This window comes from Quercus lobata, chromosome 12 (assembly GCF_001633185.2).
Source record: "Quercus lobata isolate SW786 chromosome 12, ValleyOak3.0 Primary Assembly, whole genome shotgun sequence".
Classification (NCBI taxonomy): Eukaryota; Viridiplantae; Streptophyta; class Magnoliopsida; order Fagales; family Fagaceae; genus Quercus; species Quercus lobata.
The window spans coordinates 38040085-38057544 of record NC_044915.1 but is presented as its reverse complement, the minus strand read 5'-3'; the positions used below and the strand labels follow the sequence as shown (position 1 = coordinate 38057544).

General features: G+C 33.3%; 2 protein-coding genes and 1 non-coding gene across 3 annotated transcripts; 1 reads left to right on the top strand and 2 right to left on the bottom strand.

Annotated features, from left to right (window-relative positions):
• The first annotated feature begins 3744 nt into the window (after positions 1–3744).
• LOC115971809 (F-box/kelch-repeat protein At5g43190) lies at positions 3745–5218 on the top strand. The gene has a single exon (XM_031091863.1). It carries the CDS (start codon positions 3897–3899, stop codon positions 5115–5117), a length of 1221 nt encoding a protein of 406 aa, XP_030947723.1. The 5' UTR covers positions 3745–3896; the 3' UTR covers positions 5118–5218.
• A 4572-nt stretch (positions 5219–9790) lies between these two features.
• LOC115971885 (mitochondrial outer membrane protein porin 2-like) lies at positions 9791–13948 on the bottom strand. The gene is made up of 6 exons (XM_031091986.1): positions 13685–13948; positions 13537–13604; positions 11121–11231; positions 10950–11036; positions 10651–10859; positions 9791–10265 (listed from the first exon to the last, which is right to left on the bottom strand). Exons 1-6 carry the CDS (start codon positions 13734–13736, stop codon positions 9959–9961), a joined length of 834 nt encoding a protein of 277 aa, XP_030947846.1. The 5' UTR covers positions 13737–13948; the 3' UTR covers positions 9791–9958.
• Positions 13949–13955: 7 nt separating this feature from the next.
• TRNAT-AGU lies at positions 13956–14029 on the bottom strand. The gene has a single exon. It is a non-coding gene; the product is annotated as a tRNA-Thr (tRNA).
• Positions 14030–17460: the final 3431 nt, after the last annotated feature.

Sequence of the window (17460 nt, the reverse complement as noted above, 5' to 3'; positions counted from 1 at the left end):
ACCCCATGTTTTTTATTATTATTTTTTTTCAAGTTGCAACTCATGCATATGTATTTGTATTGGAAGGATATACATGTTGTATAGATTCATAGGAATTGATAAATTTATATGATTCTCTCTCTCTCTCTAGAACAATTTTTTCCCTAACAAACAACTACTCTCATTAATTATTAAATTAATTTTTTATTAATTGTTAGAATATATTTCCTTAAATTAAGGGATAAAATTAACAATAATTTAATTTACATAAAACTTTATCATTTTTTTCCTCAAAAAAAAAAAAAACCTTTATCATTTAAATTTTAACAAATTTAAATTCTATTCAAACTAAAAGTCTATTATAATTTTTTTTTAACTTCCTTCCCTAGATACTAATAAAAATAAATAAATTCTAAACTAAAATTCGGAACCTCACACAACTCCCATGCTTTTCTTCCCCTCAAGTTGCATCTTACGTTTATTAATTATTTTAAAATTTTATTTTATTAATTGTTAGAATATATTTCCTCGAATCGAGGGATAGGATTTAATTATAATTTAATTTAGCTAAAAATTTATCATCTAAGTTTTAGAAATTTATATCCTACTCCAAACTAGAAATCTATTATCAAAATTTCAAAACTTATATATATTTACCAATGGTTTTTCCATAGAATCCCTCTTGCATGCACCTCACGTTTTTTATTTTTAGCTGCAACTTATGCATATGTATTTGTATATAATAGTTTTGATTAAATATATTTATCTTATTTATTGTTATTTGTTTCTAAATTTGCATGTATGGATATCAATATCATATGTATATCAAATACATATGCATATATGATCAGTTTACTACTTGAGTGTATATTACACAAAAGTGTAGGCATGGTAGGTAAAATTTGTACGTTTGGCATTTCTCTTAGGTAAGTTTTTTATTATTTTTTAAACTCTCAACTTTTGAACTATTTTGTGTGTTTTAGGTTTTGGTTATTCTATGTATTTAGTTTGTAAGTGTTTTGATTTTTTCAATTAACTATCACCACGAAAAATATGGTTCAAAGCATGTCTTTCATGTGTTGCACTGACTTTTGAACTATTTTGTGTGTTTTAGGTTTTGGTTATTCTATGTATTTAGTTTGTAAGTGTTTTGATTTTTTCAATTAACTATCACCATGAAAAATATGGTTCAAAGCATGTCTTTCATGTGTTGCACTGCAATATGATTCCAAATTACTTTTACTTATTGATTGTTAAGATTTTATCAATATTTATCTATTTTTTATATTTTAAAATTCTGTTTGTGCTTTGTGTTAATTTCTTAGTATGCGGAATGCCTCTGATATCCTTTTAGATCATATATTTAAGGTTCCTGTGAACTTTTTCATGATTGTATTTCTTCGAAAGTCTAACTAAATTCAATTTAGAATTCCTCCTGTATCCTTTTAGATCATAGACAATATAGCTAAATTAGATCCATCGTCCAAATTCCTATGTAAGTCTATCTTTACTTAACTTCTTTTTTTATTTTTTTTATATAAAAAGTTTGGAAATTTGGATTGTTTTTCATTAATGAATTGGGATCTTGGCTTAATTTTGTTTCCAAGTGTTTTAATTATTAAATTTATTATTTTTTCATGTGTAATATTAATATGTGTTCTTAAAGGCTAAAGCACAATATAATTAGAGGCATTACTCATGTTGAATAAGTTACAGTGTTAACCATTTGAATAAAATCAACACTTTTTTAGGTGTACAAATACAATTGATTTTTTAATCTTAAATTTGGAATTAATTATTTTAGGATAACTTTATATATGCAAGTATTAGAAAAGATTTAATTGCTTGAGTTCAAATCACCCTCCTTATTAATAAATAAGGAACTATAAAAAAAAACAATCAAAGAAGTTTTTATTGATCATTTTTATTAGAGATATTATACATAAGGACAAATATACAAAATTATGCATTTTATATAATAATAATAATAATTAATTTAGTTAGAAACGAGTTCTAAAATTATGTGATAATAACTTATTTAATTATTATTTCTCAAAAAAAAAAAAAAATCATGACTAAAGTCATGCAAGTCACGGGACTTTCACTAGTTAGAAAGAAGATAAATGGAAAATTGAAGTGTAATAATAGCAAGAAGATACCAAAAAGTATTGAATAGAGTCAATTCAAATAAGAACTATTCGTATGCAACTAAAACTACCATCTATGCTAATTAGGAAATACTATTATAGTTAACTCATTCAATGAAGATTGGTTTTATCTCAATAATAATAATAATATAAAAGAGGATTATACATAAATATAACTCTCCAACTCAATGTGTCTAACTCTTCCCAGTTCTAAGCCCAATTTTTATTTTATTAATTTATATTTATTTATGGACGGTTTTTTTTTTCTTAACTTTGGAGAGGTAGGATTGGTTAGCCTTGCAATAACACATTGTCAATGGAAAAAAATGATATAGTAGTAGTTGATAAGAACAAATAAGTTGTTTTTATCTAAAAAGAAGTTGTTTTTATCTAAAAAGTGGTTGTTTTTATCTAAAAATCTATTGTTTTTATCTAAAAATTTGTTGCAATTTGGTACTACCACTTGGCATAATCACAACTTTTAAGCCCAATTTTTATTCTAATTTTTTTTATAGTCAGTTTCTTTTCTTAACTTATAGACGGTTTATTTTCTTCACTTTGGAGAGGTAGGATTGGTTGGCCTTGCAATAACATGTCATCAATAGAAAAACGATAAAATAGTAGTTGATAAGGACAAATAAGTTGTTTTTATCTAACACTTTGTTGAAATTCCGTGCCACCATTTGATGCAATCACAATTTCTAAACTCTAATAGCCCCTTAGTCATTTGGTGCAACCACTATTTTTAAGCTCAATTTTTATTATATAGTATATGATATGATTTTGAGAGAAAAAATAGTATTTTTTTTTTATACAAGATAGAATTATACTCTAACTTAGTCTAACTGTATATGTATGTGAAGCTCTCTTCTGAAGACTTGAACCCCGGCTCTTACCTCTCACACCTCACCACACCCCACAAGTACTTATACTTGTAGAGTGACCATCGCACCAAAGGTATGCTTATCAATTTTATTTTCGATGAATTAAGATTTTTTTTATTTATTTAAAGAATCGATGACTTAAGATATTATTAAACCAACGAAAATGACAACCGGCGTAATAGCAGGTCCACTTACAAGTTTTCTTTATATCAACCATGTCCATTTGAAGGGTTTTTCTCTAGAAGCGATTTATTGTGTATTAAATTTAAGAAAAAAAAAAATTGTCTTGTCGTGGATTGGCAAGAGAATTTCAGAGACAATCTATCTACTATTATATAGATCCGCTTATGATCCATGCGAGTCTCATTAGGATCAGCCTGAATAAAATTCCAAATATAGATTGAATTAATGAGATAAGTAAATAAATAAATCATGCTTAAAAAATAAAAAGCTTTTAAGCTCTTTTCTCAGTCATTACTTAATTTAGTTTTTGGATCCTTTGATTTAGGGGATTGCCCTGATGATTTTGTTAATATAATTATGGAGGAGGTTGGCCATTTTGTGTAAGGCTGTGCCTTTGTTGTTGTTATTTTTTATTTTTTATTTTTTTTGAGAGAGAGTGTGCCTTTGTTGTTTGTCTCGAAGTATATGGTAAAGTAGTGTATTTCCTCTCACACATTTACGGTGAATCTTACCATTACATTATAAATGAAGTAAAAACATCATTTATCTCACTCCGAACGAACGTAAAAATTACTCAGTTTTTGTCTTTCTAGCTTCAATAAAGTTTTCTATTCATCAAAAAATAAAAGCTTTTAAGCTCATAAAAGAAGTAAAGGTCAGGTGAGACGTGAGAGAAACCTAACAACTGTTGCAACGCAGGTCAATGTCTTCCAATACAAAAGGAAGACTTGTACAAACTACAAAGAACAGGTTCTCAAAAGAGAAAAAGAAAAACGTCAAAAACCTACAAAGCACAAGTTCCAGTTCCAGTTTCAACAGGCAATTAGCAATGACCAAACCAGATATGGATCCTGAAATATGGAGCCGAATGCCTGAAGAACTTCTCGAGAAAATCCTATCTCTTCTTCCTCTGAAGGCCTTCTTGAATCTGAGATCAACCTGTAAGAATTTCAAGTCCCTTATATTCTCTCCATCTTTTATATCTAGACACTCTTCTGGTTCTTCTTTGCCTTTTTCTTCGTTTCTTTTGCTGTCTCATCCTCAGTGTTACAATCAATTCCCTTTGTATGACTCTGGCCTTGGAGCCTGGCGCAGCGTAGCTCTTTCCCACTCTGATTTGCTACCAGCAGCATCTACAGCACCTTCTTTCTCTCTTCTCTCAACCTCCAATGGACTATTTTGTTTCTCCCTTCCCAGCTCGTCTTCTTTTCTTGTGTGCAATCTTTTGGCTAGGACCTCAAGAATCATCAAGTTCCCAGCTTCCCCTTTTGCTTTTGAGCTTCTCACTTTGGTTTCCACGCCTGTTGGGTACAAATTATTCATGCTCTCAACTGGGTCCTTTTCGAATTTTTCTGCTTTTGTTTATGACTCAAATGATCCGTCTTGGAGAAAATTCGATGGCTTTGATCCGATTCTGAGTGATAATTATCACCAGGAGGGTGTTTTCTTTAATGGGTGTTTGTACTTTTCGACCCCAGAGCCATTTTCAGTGGTGAGTTTTGATTTGGAGAGTGGGAAGTGGGAGACGCTTAATAGTGAATTGCCTGGGGATCTCACTTTTGTGAGGTTGGTTTGTGGTGAAGGGAAATTGTATTTGATTGGTGGAGTTGGGAGCAATGGGATCTCGAGGGCTATCAAGATGTGGGAATTGGACCAAGCAAGGAATTGGGAGGAGGTGGAGAATTTGCCAGAGATGATCTGTAGGAAATTCTTGTCTGTTTGTTACCATAATTATGAGCATGTTTATTGCTTTTGGCATCAGGGGATGATCTGTGTTTGTTGCAATACATGGCCTGAGATTTTGTATTACAAAATGTCAAGGAGGACTTGGCATTGGCTGCCCAAATGCCCTTCTTTGCCTGTCAAATGTAACTGTGGCTTCAGGTGGTTTTCTTTTGTTCCGGCATTGTATGCTCCAGTTTAACAGTCATTTTCTCCTTGTCTTCTGCTTTCACTTCTGTATTTTATTTGATGGTTTTCACTTTTGTTTATATAATAAAGTGTGATAGATATGTCATTTGTTAATTGAGCTTTGTTTCAGATTTGATTCTGTTTTACAGAAATCAGTTTTTTATGATTCTAGACTATTTTTTTTGGTTACTGAAACTGGGATTTCAGGACCACCCAAAAAAAGAAAAAAAAAACCAACCATAAAACAACAATTTGGGGGTGTTTTGGCTAAATATGGTAAAAAATGAAGTTATGATATAAGTACTATTCAAAGTCATTTGCCAAAATGTGGAGAGAAGTGAATTTCGCAACACTAATGCCAAAACTCTTATAAAATGGAGGAGTGGGGATAGAGAAATGATGTGATGGATGAAGAGTGAAAAAAAGAAATTTCGGCAATGATATTACCAAATATATATATATATATATATATATAAATAATTGTGGCCATTAGATTGTCAAAATTGGAAGATTAAAAAAAAGAGAAAAAAAATTGAACTGTGACAAAAGTAATGCTACGACCACACGCTATTTTACCATATTTTTTACAAACTGTTGTTATGGCCAATTTTTTTACTAATTCTTATTAGTGCCTATCAATAATATCACTTTTTTATTTACCAATAATCACTCATCATATCAACAGTTTATAAAAGTTTTTGTAAAAAAATTTGTATTTCTAGCATTTTGTTAAAAATATAAAAAAACCTCAATTGTGGCAATTGAATTGCCGAAATTGAAGGAGTAAAAAAAAAAAAAAAAAAAAAACCTTCATTGTGGTAAGATTAATGCTACAGCCACACTTTTGGATGACTAAAAGTGTGTATCTCTATCATTTTACTCCAAAAAGTGTGGCTTTAGCATTAATCTTACCACAATCAAGGTTTTTTTTATTATTTTACTCCTTCAATTTCAGCAATTCAATTACCACAATTGAGTTTTTTTTTTTCTTTTTTTTTTAAATAAATCATCCACTTTTGGCAAAATAGTAGAGATACAAACTTTTTTACAAAAATTTTCATAAACTGTTAATGTGATGAGTGATTATTAGTAAATAAAAAAGTAATTTTATTGGTAGACACTAATGAGAATCAGTAAAAAATTGGCTATAACAACAGTTTGTAAAAAATATGATAAAATAGCATGTGGCCGTAGCATTACTCTTGCCACAGTTCAGTATTCTTTTTTTAATCTTCTAATTTCAGCAATTCAATTGTCACAATTCAATTTTTTTTTTTTTTTTTTGGCAATGTCATTAGGGTTGTCCATCTCACCCACCATCCCGCCCGTACCCGACCTGCTACAACTTGATCCAACATCTCCGGTGGTCGGACATGGGTCCCGAGCTCCAAAACTTGATGCCGACAATTCAGTTTCAGTTCCCTTCTTTCAAAATCCGTTAAACCCAACCCATTCGAAGAGAGAATGACGAGCTGCGATTTCAAGCTCTCCAATGAGTTTTCCAGCATGATTTGGTATATTTCGGCGACTAAAACACTAGATTCGACAATTCTCACGATTTGGGGGGAAAAAGCATCGGATTTGGCGAAATCTCTGCTAAATCCAGCTAGATCGCACAAGATCTTGGACAGATTAGGAGAGATCTTGCTGATTTTCTACTTTTCTCGTCCTCTCCAGCAGTTTTGACCTCACCTATAACCGCCGCTCACCCGACGGGAAACCAACCTGTAAAACCCGACCCTAATACGAGTCAGTTGCAGGTCCGGCACCCCCTACCCAATCTCCGGTGGGTTGGGCACAAACCCGACCCATGGATAGCCTTAAATGTCATTGTCGAAATTCCTTTTTCTCTCTCCACATCCATCACATCATTTCTCTCTCATCTCTCTTACTTTTTCTAAGAATTTCAGCATTGGTGTTGCCAAAATTCACTTCTCTTCTCATTTTGCCAAATAAGTTTAAACAGTATCTATATCACAAATAAATTTCATTTTTTACAATATTCAGCCAAAAGACTCCAAGAATTTGAGCATAGGTTAATGCAACCATGATTGAATTTAACCGGAGAATTTAAGCATTCACAATCGATTGTTAAAAAATTTGTCATCTTATTACATTTTAAAACATAACTTTATCTATTTTACAATATAATTTTACAAGTCACCCAACATTCCAATTTTTATTTTATTATACAACTCATTAAAATAATATAAATTATTCAATTAAATAATATAAATCTACCGTCTCATGTGCTGTGAGAGAGAGAGAGAGAGAGAGAGAGAGAGAGAGAGAGAAGTTAATAAAATAAATAAATAAAATGCTAACGAGTGCTGTGGGGCCCGAAATCTGAAGTCCCAGCCCACTTGGTGTTAAGGGCCCAAAGCCCAGTCCGATAAGCCCTGCTGCTGAGGACGCTCAGTAAAAGCTCCTTGAAGGCCCAAGGATGTGGCCGAGGACAACCTCACGTCCAACATCTCACAAAAACGCCTGAAGAAAAGGACAAATTCAGTACAAGAGCAGTACAAGGGAGAAAGCTGCCAACACCTTAATGCGGAACCCAGCGCCTGACAAACCCATACTCATACCATGCTATCCAGCTTTTCCCAACCACCCTGACGTATGGATTGATAAGACGAGTAACTGTCCCAAACGAGGAAAAACGGACATGTAGGTGAAGAACGGGAAGGAAATACTAGTATAAAAGGGAAAGAGAGCTGAGACAAAGGGGAGAGGAAGATAATGCTACTCGGACTAAATCTGAGGAACTAGACCCAAAAAAGTTATATCGATGTAAAACCTGGCTGTTCCGACCAAACCAACTTTTGTATGAGTTCCCATACAATCAGGACCAGACCGCTGCCCGGCGACTAAGGGCTAGCCTTTCCAAACCCACTCTCTACAAATCATATTGTTCGGGCCCTTTACTTACGAGCCCAACGTCATCTTTGGGCCGTTAAAAATCGTCCCCTTACAAGTGCCTTTAAAGCACTGGTTAATAGTCTATTTAAAGAAAATTTTTATGAGAAATGAAAAAAAAAAGTAATTAATATTTTGACAACTTTTTTCATTTTCTATAAAAATAGTATTAAAGCTTTTCTAAAATGGATTATGAACGAGTATCTTGTTAGCATGACCCAATAAAACAATTTTAAGTTTAGCAACAATGAGCAGTAATGTCTAAAAATACAAACTTACTGAAGCTTTATTGTTAAATATTTGAGAAATAGCACTCATCAAGGTAAATGCTTGTCTTGGAGGCAAAATAGCAATTTGGGGACCCCAATGCTAATGCACCTTAAACACTGTAGATAAGTTTGCCTCAAAAAAGGAAAAAAGTGCAGCATGTCCTCCATGTTTGCACCCCTGACCACCTAGTATGCATTTATTACTGAAAATTGAGTCAGAGTAACCAGTTTTACCGTGTGTTTTGAGAAATTATAACATCCATATGGTGAGTAAATGATGTGTTCTATTATTTTATTAAAAAAATTTCACTTATTTAAAATTATTAATTAGAAAATTTTTTTAAACAGAAATTAATTATTGACTCAGTAATTTTAAACAAATATAAATTTTTTAGTAAAATGATGGAGAAGTAACGTGATTTACCGGAAGACTCTATAATTTCTCATGTGTTTCATATGACACTCGCTTCCCGTTAATTGTTACATGTCATTTCGGATTAAGGCTTATCATCTTAAACTGTTTTTTCCTGCAATAATTATGGCTACTATCTTTGAATTTGTTTGCATTTACTAGTCACACGGGTGGACTTGGAAACCCCTGTCTATTATTTGATGTAAGTTCATATATACCGCAACTGATAAATATCTAACAAAATTATAATTCAAAGTCGAGCAGTCTAGAAAAGCAGGCCAACTTTACATGACTATTCCTTTTTTCACACCATGCCAATAGGCCATGAAGACAGAAATTTGCAAGCGTCCTTTATTCCAAATCTATGAAGTTATAAACAAAGGACTTTTCATAGAGGTCTTGGCCAATCAGAGACAACTCTGAAGCTTATAGCCGCGGAATATTTTAAGTAAGAAAGAAAATCAAAGAAAAACCTGCATTCCACCATCCATTCATTTTGTGCTAAATAATTGAGTGTCCCTCTCACGCGTCATTCATAACTACATTTTCAGCTTGAGCTAGGATAATTATATAACGACAACAAATATAATAACAATAGCAATAATAGTTAAATGAGAGCCTCCTAAGAACAAACTGACCGGCAAGATAACCCAAGAACTCGACTGGGGCTGTCTGTTTCAACTTTCAATCAATCCAATGACAAATATGAGTAACAGATTTGACTTTTATTCATATTATTACCTCATCATTCTATCTTTAAGCCTCCAGTAACAGATTTTCCTGTTAATAGTCTTTGAAATTTTTTATTAGGTCATCCCTGCATTAAATTTCAAAGCATTTTGTTTCTTTTTGGCTAAGCGAGAGATTGACATTTACAAGAGAATTATAGGCTCAAACCGAGAAGGTAACATGCGACATCCCAGTCACTTTTGATGGAATCCAGGCAATTGTTTGTTGCATCAACAATTTGATGATGGTAAAAAGACAAGAATCAAATATATTCTTCCACAATAAGTTGAATAAGAACTATTCCAATGCAAGATGACAAGCAAATTCCTCATGAGAGAGAGAGAGAGAGAGAGAGAGAGCTGGAAAAAAAGGGAGGGTATGAAAATTGTGACTCAAGCATCTAATAAGAAAACAAAAATATCTATAACACTAGTAATTCAATCTTTTCATTCTGAACCACATCAACAAATCATAACTGTACGAAACTAATCAAATTGCAATTCCCCTATCTCAAATCAATATATCAGTTCAAGGCTTCAGAGAGAGTGCCAACCCAAACTTGGGGTTTTTCTCTAAGGCTTTGGTGTCAAATGCACCAGAAATTGTTAGGGAGGACTTGTGTGTAAGCTCGTGTCGTAAAAGAGCCCCAAGATTGCCATGGTTGTTGAGCTTTGTCTTCACTACCGTGTGATGATCAACCACATACGAACATCCAACTGTTAAAGTGTTCTCATTAGAGGAGAACCTTCTACTAACCTCTCCCACTACAGCTCCTCCATTTAGCTTTTTTAGATGGTGCAAGTATGACACCCTTAATGAATCTCCTTTGTCCGCCCTGCAAAAAGAAATGAGAGCAGTCATCTACCACACCATAAAACCTGACTGGCTTCCATGTTGTGCTCTAATATATTTTAAATTTAAAATATAAGTACAAATAGTGTTATTTGTTGTCATTACATTTAAGCACATTCTAATGCTATAACATAAATATAGAAAATATCCATAGAAATGTGGTCTCCTTAATCCTATACTATAACCCAAGTTCCCTTCCAAGTAATTTCAACTTCTGGAAGTAATTACAAACCATATATATGGATTACTTTAAAAAAATGCATCAAGGGTTAAATTGTTAGTGGCAAATTTTCAGTTAATGACCTCACAGAGCGACTTAACAGAACTACTCAAACAATGAATCTGGCTCAGTAACACAGGGAACTTACAAGATAACTGAAGCTGTGGAATCTGGCTTTGCCAAGCTCACACCAGCATTATACTTTGCAAAGTTGCCAGAAGCTGTCAAGTACCTAGCTTCAGCTCCGAAGGCAATGCTGGGGGTACCAATGGTAGCCGAAAAATCTACAGAAGGGGACTGGTTGAAACGAACAGCTGTAGTGAAAGTCGCATGTTCATTAAGATACTGAACCTCTAACTGCCAAAGAAAGGATGTACAGCTATAAAATCTTTAGAGTTGCAGAAATTGTGTATTCACATCCTGTCCACATGCCAAGGAAATTGGTACCTTGCCAGACTTGTAATCAGGAAATTTTAATGAAGCAATAGTTTTTGTGGATGGAAGGATATCTGTCACAGTGAAGGTTGTTGAGACCTGCTAAACCAAAGAGACTATTATTAGAAACAACACAAATTGTAATTCAAATTTCAAAGAGAGAAAGAAGGTGAGGATAAATACATTTGATGCTGTATCAACTTTGACATCAAGTGCAGCATTCTTATGTTTGTATCGCGCTCCTATGTCACCAGAAGAGAGACTTCCCTTCTTTGCCACAGTTGAACGAAGGGCCTGGAGTTATAGAAATAAGATAATCACTATCAATTGATATCAATGCAGAAGGGGATATTAGAAAATAACACATTCAAGGTATGACTCTAGTTAATATAAAGCTCAAGGAAAATACAATGTAACAGTTATCTAAAGTAGGAAATCTTTAAGCACATTAAATAGACACAATTCACAATTAAAGTTATGCAAATCCACAACTGAATAGTGTTTACTAAGAACATTGTTTTGACCAACAATCTCATTACATGATTTTGGAGATGTAATTTCCAGAACCAGCCCAGAATAGCTTTAGAACAATATCAATTAAAAGAAAATGTCAGACGGAGTGGACAATCTGATCATCTATTCTTTTCAACAAACATAATAATTTCTGCACTAAGCATTGGTCAAACCAATTCAAAGTAAGCAACATCAAAAGCTTTGCTGTGTAACTGATACAGTTTGGAAATGTGCTATTCTATTTTCCTTATAGTTCACACTAACCATCAAATTTTATAATGATGCACTCTTTCCCCTATCAAAGTGACTCTATATGTGCATGACCAACCTTACTGCTTGTTGAAGACCCAATTATCATATACGCAAAATTGAAACCATGACAACCACATCCTTCAAAGTTAAAATGTTCAAGAATCTTAAAGAAGAAAGTGAAAAGTGAGCCAGTAACTCATTAGTCGGTCATCAAATTGAGTCTAATTCACATGGCCACAAAGTTTTTATCCATTTAAAAATATCTAGGGCCACAATATATTTTCTCAAAGCCTCTTTTCTTTTCTTTTTTGGGGGTGGGGAGGGGGGGTGGGTGTTGGGGGACTACATCTTCTACATAAACCTCATTTGAATTCCTGTTTAGTGATTTATATAACAATTCCTCGCAGGGTAAACACTAAAATGTGAGCTTTTTTGTTTCTGTGAATGTTAGTACCTACCCCACTCCCCTTGCCCTTCCCCCCAACCCCCCCCCCCCCTCCCAACCAAAAAGAAAAACTAGTTAAAAACCAAGTATATTTTGAAAATATATGGCTTATCTAACAGGTAGGCACTAAAAATGTTAGTTATTTGTTTTTGTGAATGTTAGTACCTACCCCACTCCCCTTCCAACCCCCCACCCCCAACCACCAAAAAGAAAAACTAGTTAAACCAAGTCTATTTTGAAAATTCATGGCATATCTAACATGATTCAGACTATTGGATATATAAGCTATAAATATGTATATATATATATATATACATACACACCTTTTTTGGGGCAAATTTACATTATAAACTCTATTTTAGGGCTGGATTCAAATCAAACCTTGAACTTTTGAAATCATATTAATTAAATTTTTTTTTTTAATTTTAAAACCCAATTAAATCTGAAAATCAAACCCCCAAATCAAATCCAAAACAGTCCAGGGCTTAAAAGTTCAGGGTTCAGTTTGAAAGAAACTGAAATGCATAAGCAACAGTCTTAAACTTTAGGGTTTAATTTGTAAGTTTGTAACTACACCTAAAATATAAAGTTTAAAAATGTAATTTAACCCCCTTTTTAAAGAATGACATCAATACATAGATACATGCATATATATAATATTCTAATCAGTAAATCACCCAATTTGCTTTCAGTGGTAGCATTAGCAATGTGGCCCCATGAACTTTTTTTGATAAGCTGATAATTGAGGTGAGAGGATTTGAACACTGAATGTCTCCATTGGAAACACCATGAGGTGCCAACTGAGCTACAAGGCTCTTGGTGGCCCCATGAACTTTGACCAAATACTTATTCAATAATACTCATATGTTAGTCTTGCCATTTTAAAAAAAAGTTCTTAGTACTGAAATTCATACTCATTTCCAAATTCCACTCTTCTCTCAGTCTCTCTATTCAAATCATAAGATCAGTAAGTTTTAGCCACAATGGAAATGGGAAATGGGCAATTCAAACTAGTGACCTTCCCTTCTTAAGTGGTTGCAAACAAAAAAGGCTCCATGATGTTCCAAAAAAACAATTCAGGACCCATGAATACAATTCACATAAATCCAGTAATGTTGTAATAACCAAACAGTCATAAGCATGACCAAAGCAACAAATCCAACAGACACTCAAATGTACTAAACCAAAACAGAACAATATCAAACAAATTCTGTAACCACAACATGTATATAATACTAACAATCAAGAAATCGGGTTAACAATTAAAACCAACCAAAAAAATTGGCAGCGATCAAGAACAATAGTAATTCATATAAGAAACATGTTAAAAATAACATCTTTTTAAGAAAAATGAAAGAGTGAGATGAATAGAGGAGGAAGTGGGTGTACCAGTCCTGAGTCACTTTTGGAGGAGATAGTGAATTTCAGGTCAGAGCCATAGTCCTTGTTGAGCAAGTCTGCAATTCAGAGCCAATATCACTAACTTGTAACGCCATTAGAGAGATATAGAGAGAGTGAGAGAGAGAGAGAGATAAACCTTTGGCTTTCTTGCCAATATCGGTGAAGAGTGAAGGTCCCTTGGTCGCCATATTTGCAGAGAGAGAGAGAGAGAGAGTGGAAAATGGATTTTGGGTTTAAAGAGGGTTTTTGTACACAGAGTCTTGGGTTTATATAAACCCTTATTTTTGATTTCGGCTTTCAGGGTTTAACAAAAAACAAGAAACAAAAAAAAAAGTTCTTGCAACGAAAGAAACATTTCAGAAAGAGAAACCACATCGTACGAAGATGTCCAAAAACCAAAAAACAATTGCTCTCGTTGAGAGTCGAACTCAAGACCTCCCGCTTACTAAACGGGTGCTCTAACCAACTGAGCTACGAGAGCTTTTGTTTATGGTGATCAATTATGATTTATATGCCCGTAGTTAATTGTTAAGAATTTGGAATCCAGCATAAACATATTTCAGCGGAAAATGAATATTTTATAGGAAAATAGTAAGACCACAACATGCCCACTTAGCAAATCGTGAATGGTGAAATAAAAGTAGTGGATCCACCACTCACAATTTATTGCATGAGCAAATTGTGGTAAAAGTTATGATTCTAGCGTTACTCTTATTTATGAGATAATGTTCCCACTTGTTTGTTTAGTGATGTTTCAAACTGGCTTAGTTGAAATTCCCCAACATGAATTGAACCCTTTAAATTGATGACTATAATTTTATTTTATTTTTAATAAAATGATTGAATTGATGACACTATAGTTAACACAATGCACGGTACTGCAAATCCACCAAACATCTAAATAAGGTGGACCTGAAGATGAGCATGTGAAAAGTATGGAAAATGCTAAGATCAAAACATGCTCACTTGGCAAATCGTGAATGGTGGAATAAAAGTGGTGGATCCATAACTCCACCACTCAAAACTTGCCGCGTGAGCAAGTTGTGGTAAAAGTTGTGATTCTAGCATTACTCTTATTTATGAGATAATATTTCTACTTGTTTGCTTAGTGATGCTTCAGACTGGCTTAACTGAAATTCCCCAACATGAATTGAACCCTTTAAATTGATGACTATAATTTTATTTTATTTTTAATAAAATGATTGAATTGATGACACTATAGTTAACACAATGCACGGTACTGCAAATCCACCTAAAATCTAAATAAGGTGGACCTGAAGATGAGCATGTAAAAAGGTTGCTTAATAATTTGATGAGAGCCAGCTTGTGATTATTGTATTCCGAAGAAACTAAAAACCCGGAGGCTGTTCCTTCCGGTACCTCTCAAAGCTTTCATAATTCATATAGGCTGCTCTCATCTTTTTGGCAAGTGCCTAATCGCAATAATTCATATACTTATACCTATTGTGATACATTGTTCGAATATACTTTTTTTTGAGAAGGTTGTTCGAATATACTTGTATTTATTAATTGTGCTTCTTCTTCTTCATTCTTTTCCTTCTTTTTCTTTATGTGCTTCGTCACATATTACTTTTTTTGTGCCCGTTTGATATAACTTCTTTTTTTTAACTATGCAAAAATGAATGTTTGAATAAATTTACCTAAAACAAAAGAAAGTAAAGTTATATACATAATATAAAATAAAATAAAAAGTGTGTTCTGAATTCAAACCAATTTGTTGAATTTTCATATAAGACAAATTCAAACAAGAAGTCAGGAAATGCTTAATAATAAATTGGAAATAGTTCTTGCACATGGGAAAATGAGGACTTTGAAACATTTAAATTTGTAAAAAGTCGATCTTCCGTTGAGAAATGTATTACTAACTAGCTTTTTTAAGGGCAGTGGCCTAGTGTTTTTATTTCAAATACATCTACTCTATGATATTTTTTAAAAATTTCATGATTCTTTCATATTTTAAGTTTTGAATATTAAAGCTGGTAAGAATATTCTGGTTAGGACTAAGGAATAAAAGTCGGTTCTTATGGAGGAAAAATGTGTCAGGGTTAAGTGTGAAGGCTGTGAACTGAAAAATAAATTTCTTTGGTTAGTTGGGAAGTACCCATTTGACATTAACAGCTACTTTTTTCCATTGAGTAGTGAGTACCCATTCTTTTATTTCGCATTATAAATTATAATCTTCTATGGAAAATGCTTGAATTTATTAATATATTTCATGGATTTTACTAGAGAGAATTATTTTTCTTGACAACAAAATGTCATGACTACAGTAGGCAGCAAATGGCAACCATGGAAACAAAAATGTATAACTAAAAGAGACGTAGCTCTCTTTTCTTTTCTTTTTTCTTTTTTTAATGAATAAGAGTCGTATCTATTTGGTTTGGTCCAAATGTCCATTACTAGTTAATCTAATTTTATTGGTGGCGCTCACTTCTTCTTGCATTATTTTACATGCGACATTATCTCCCAAAGTAGATGCGGAATGAGTTTAATATTCACTGATTTACAAGTATGGCAGTTATCGTTGTGTTTAAAAAACTAACTGAAAACCTTTTTGGAACTTTAATTTCATTATTTATGTACATTAAACTATGTACTTGTTAGCCAATCAATTGTAGGTTAGGTCTATGTTCAGAATTAAATTTGCATTTGCGTTTTGTTGCTACATCAAACTCCGTATAAAAAACCACACTTATTTGGTGAGCTGCAATTGCTGTGAGTAAAAACTGCAGTACTGTTATCATGGACCATCCTGTATGAAAATGCATATATGGAAGGCAGTACAATGGGACTTGTCCTACAAATTACAATCAATGGATTTGAAAATTATTCTATAAAAAAAAAAAAAAAGGATTAGAAAAAAAAATTTTGGAAGACCACAAATGAGTTACAGGTTAGATTATGTAGCACAACACTTTTTCTTCACAATTGCAATGTAGTATGTAGAAAGATCATTCATATTAGCGAGTGCATTTCTCCCTTTCAACTAAAATTTTACAAAGTTTATTGCAAACTTTACAGCATCAAATTAGGTACACGGTAACACCCTGTTTGATGCCTCTTCAACATTACAATGAAGCTCACATCATATATATCATATTAAAGTTGAAGCATAATTATAATCAAAATCAAATCCAAATTAATTTTGAATTGCAATAAATCTGGTATCACAACAAAGTCCACAACTTACCACGTGATGAGTTTTGAGGGGTAGAGAAATTATCTACCACTCACGACTTGTGACATAACAAAAATTGTGGTAGTAGACTTTTTGTTATAATTGTAGTCTAATTTTGAACTATATGTCTAATTTTTGTTATGCCAAGCATGAAAGCAAGTGAGACTACAATAATAAAAAATATTTAACCATTTCTTTGGAATTAAGTGGTTTTAACTTATTAAATATCTATAGTGGGAAGGAAGGATCCAAACACAACATAGAGCCCATGGGCCCAATCCGAGTATAGGAAAAGACCCATTTGTGCACCAATCTAGATCCGACACACGAACTAAAGTCCGAGGAGGGAAGACACAGAGACCACACTAGTCCAAACCCAACACATGGACTAAGGTCTGAGGATGGAAAATTCAGAGACCAATCGTTTGAAGAGCCCGAGGAATGAATGCACCTTGAGAATACCTCATTTGGCCACTTGCACCAAAAAATAGGGCACCGTGAAAGATATCAGAGACGTGCAAGTAAAGAAAAGAGGAAATATCTAGGGAAAGTAGCCATCACCTCCACATTCAATGCATGACACCAACTTAGTTGACCGCATTAATTAGGAAATATTACCTGAACAGTAGTTTCATAGCTCACAACACTCTCTACCACCTCAAGCAGAGTCCTGATGGGACAAGTATCCTAATTGCTACCCAGAGACGTACAGG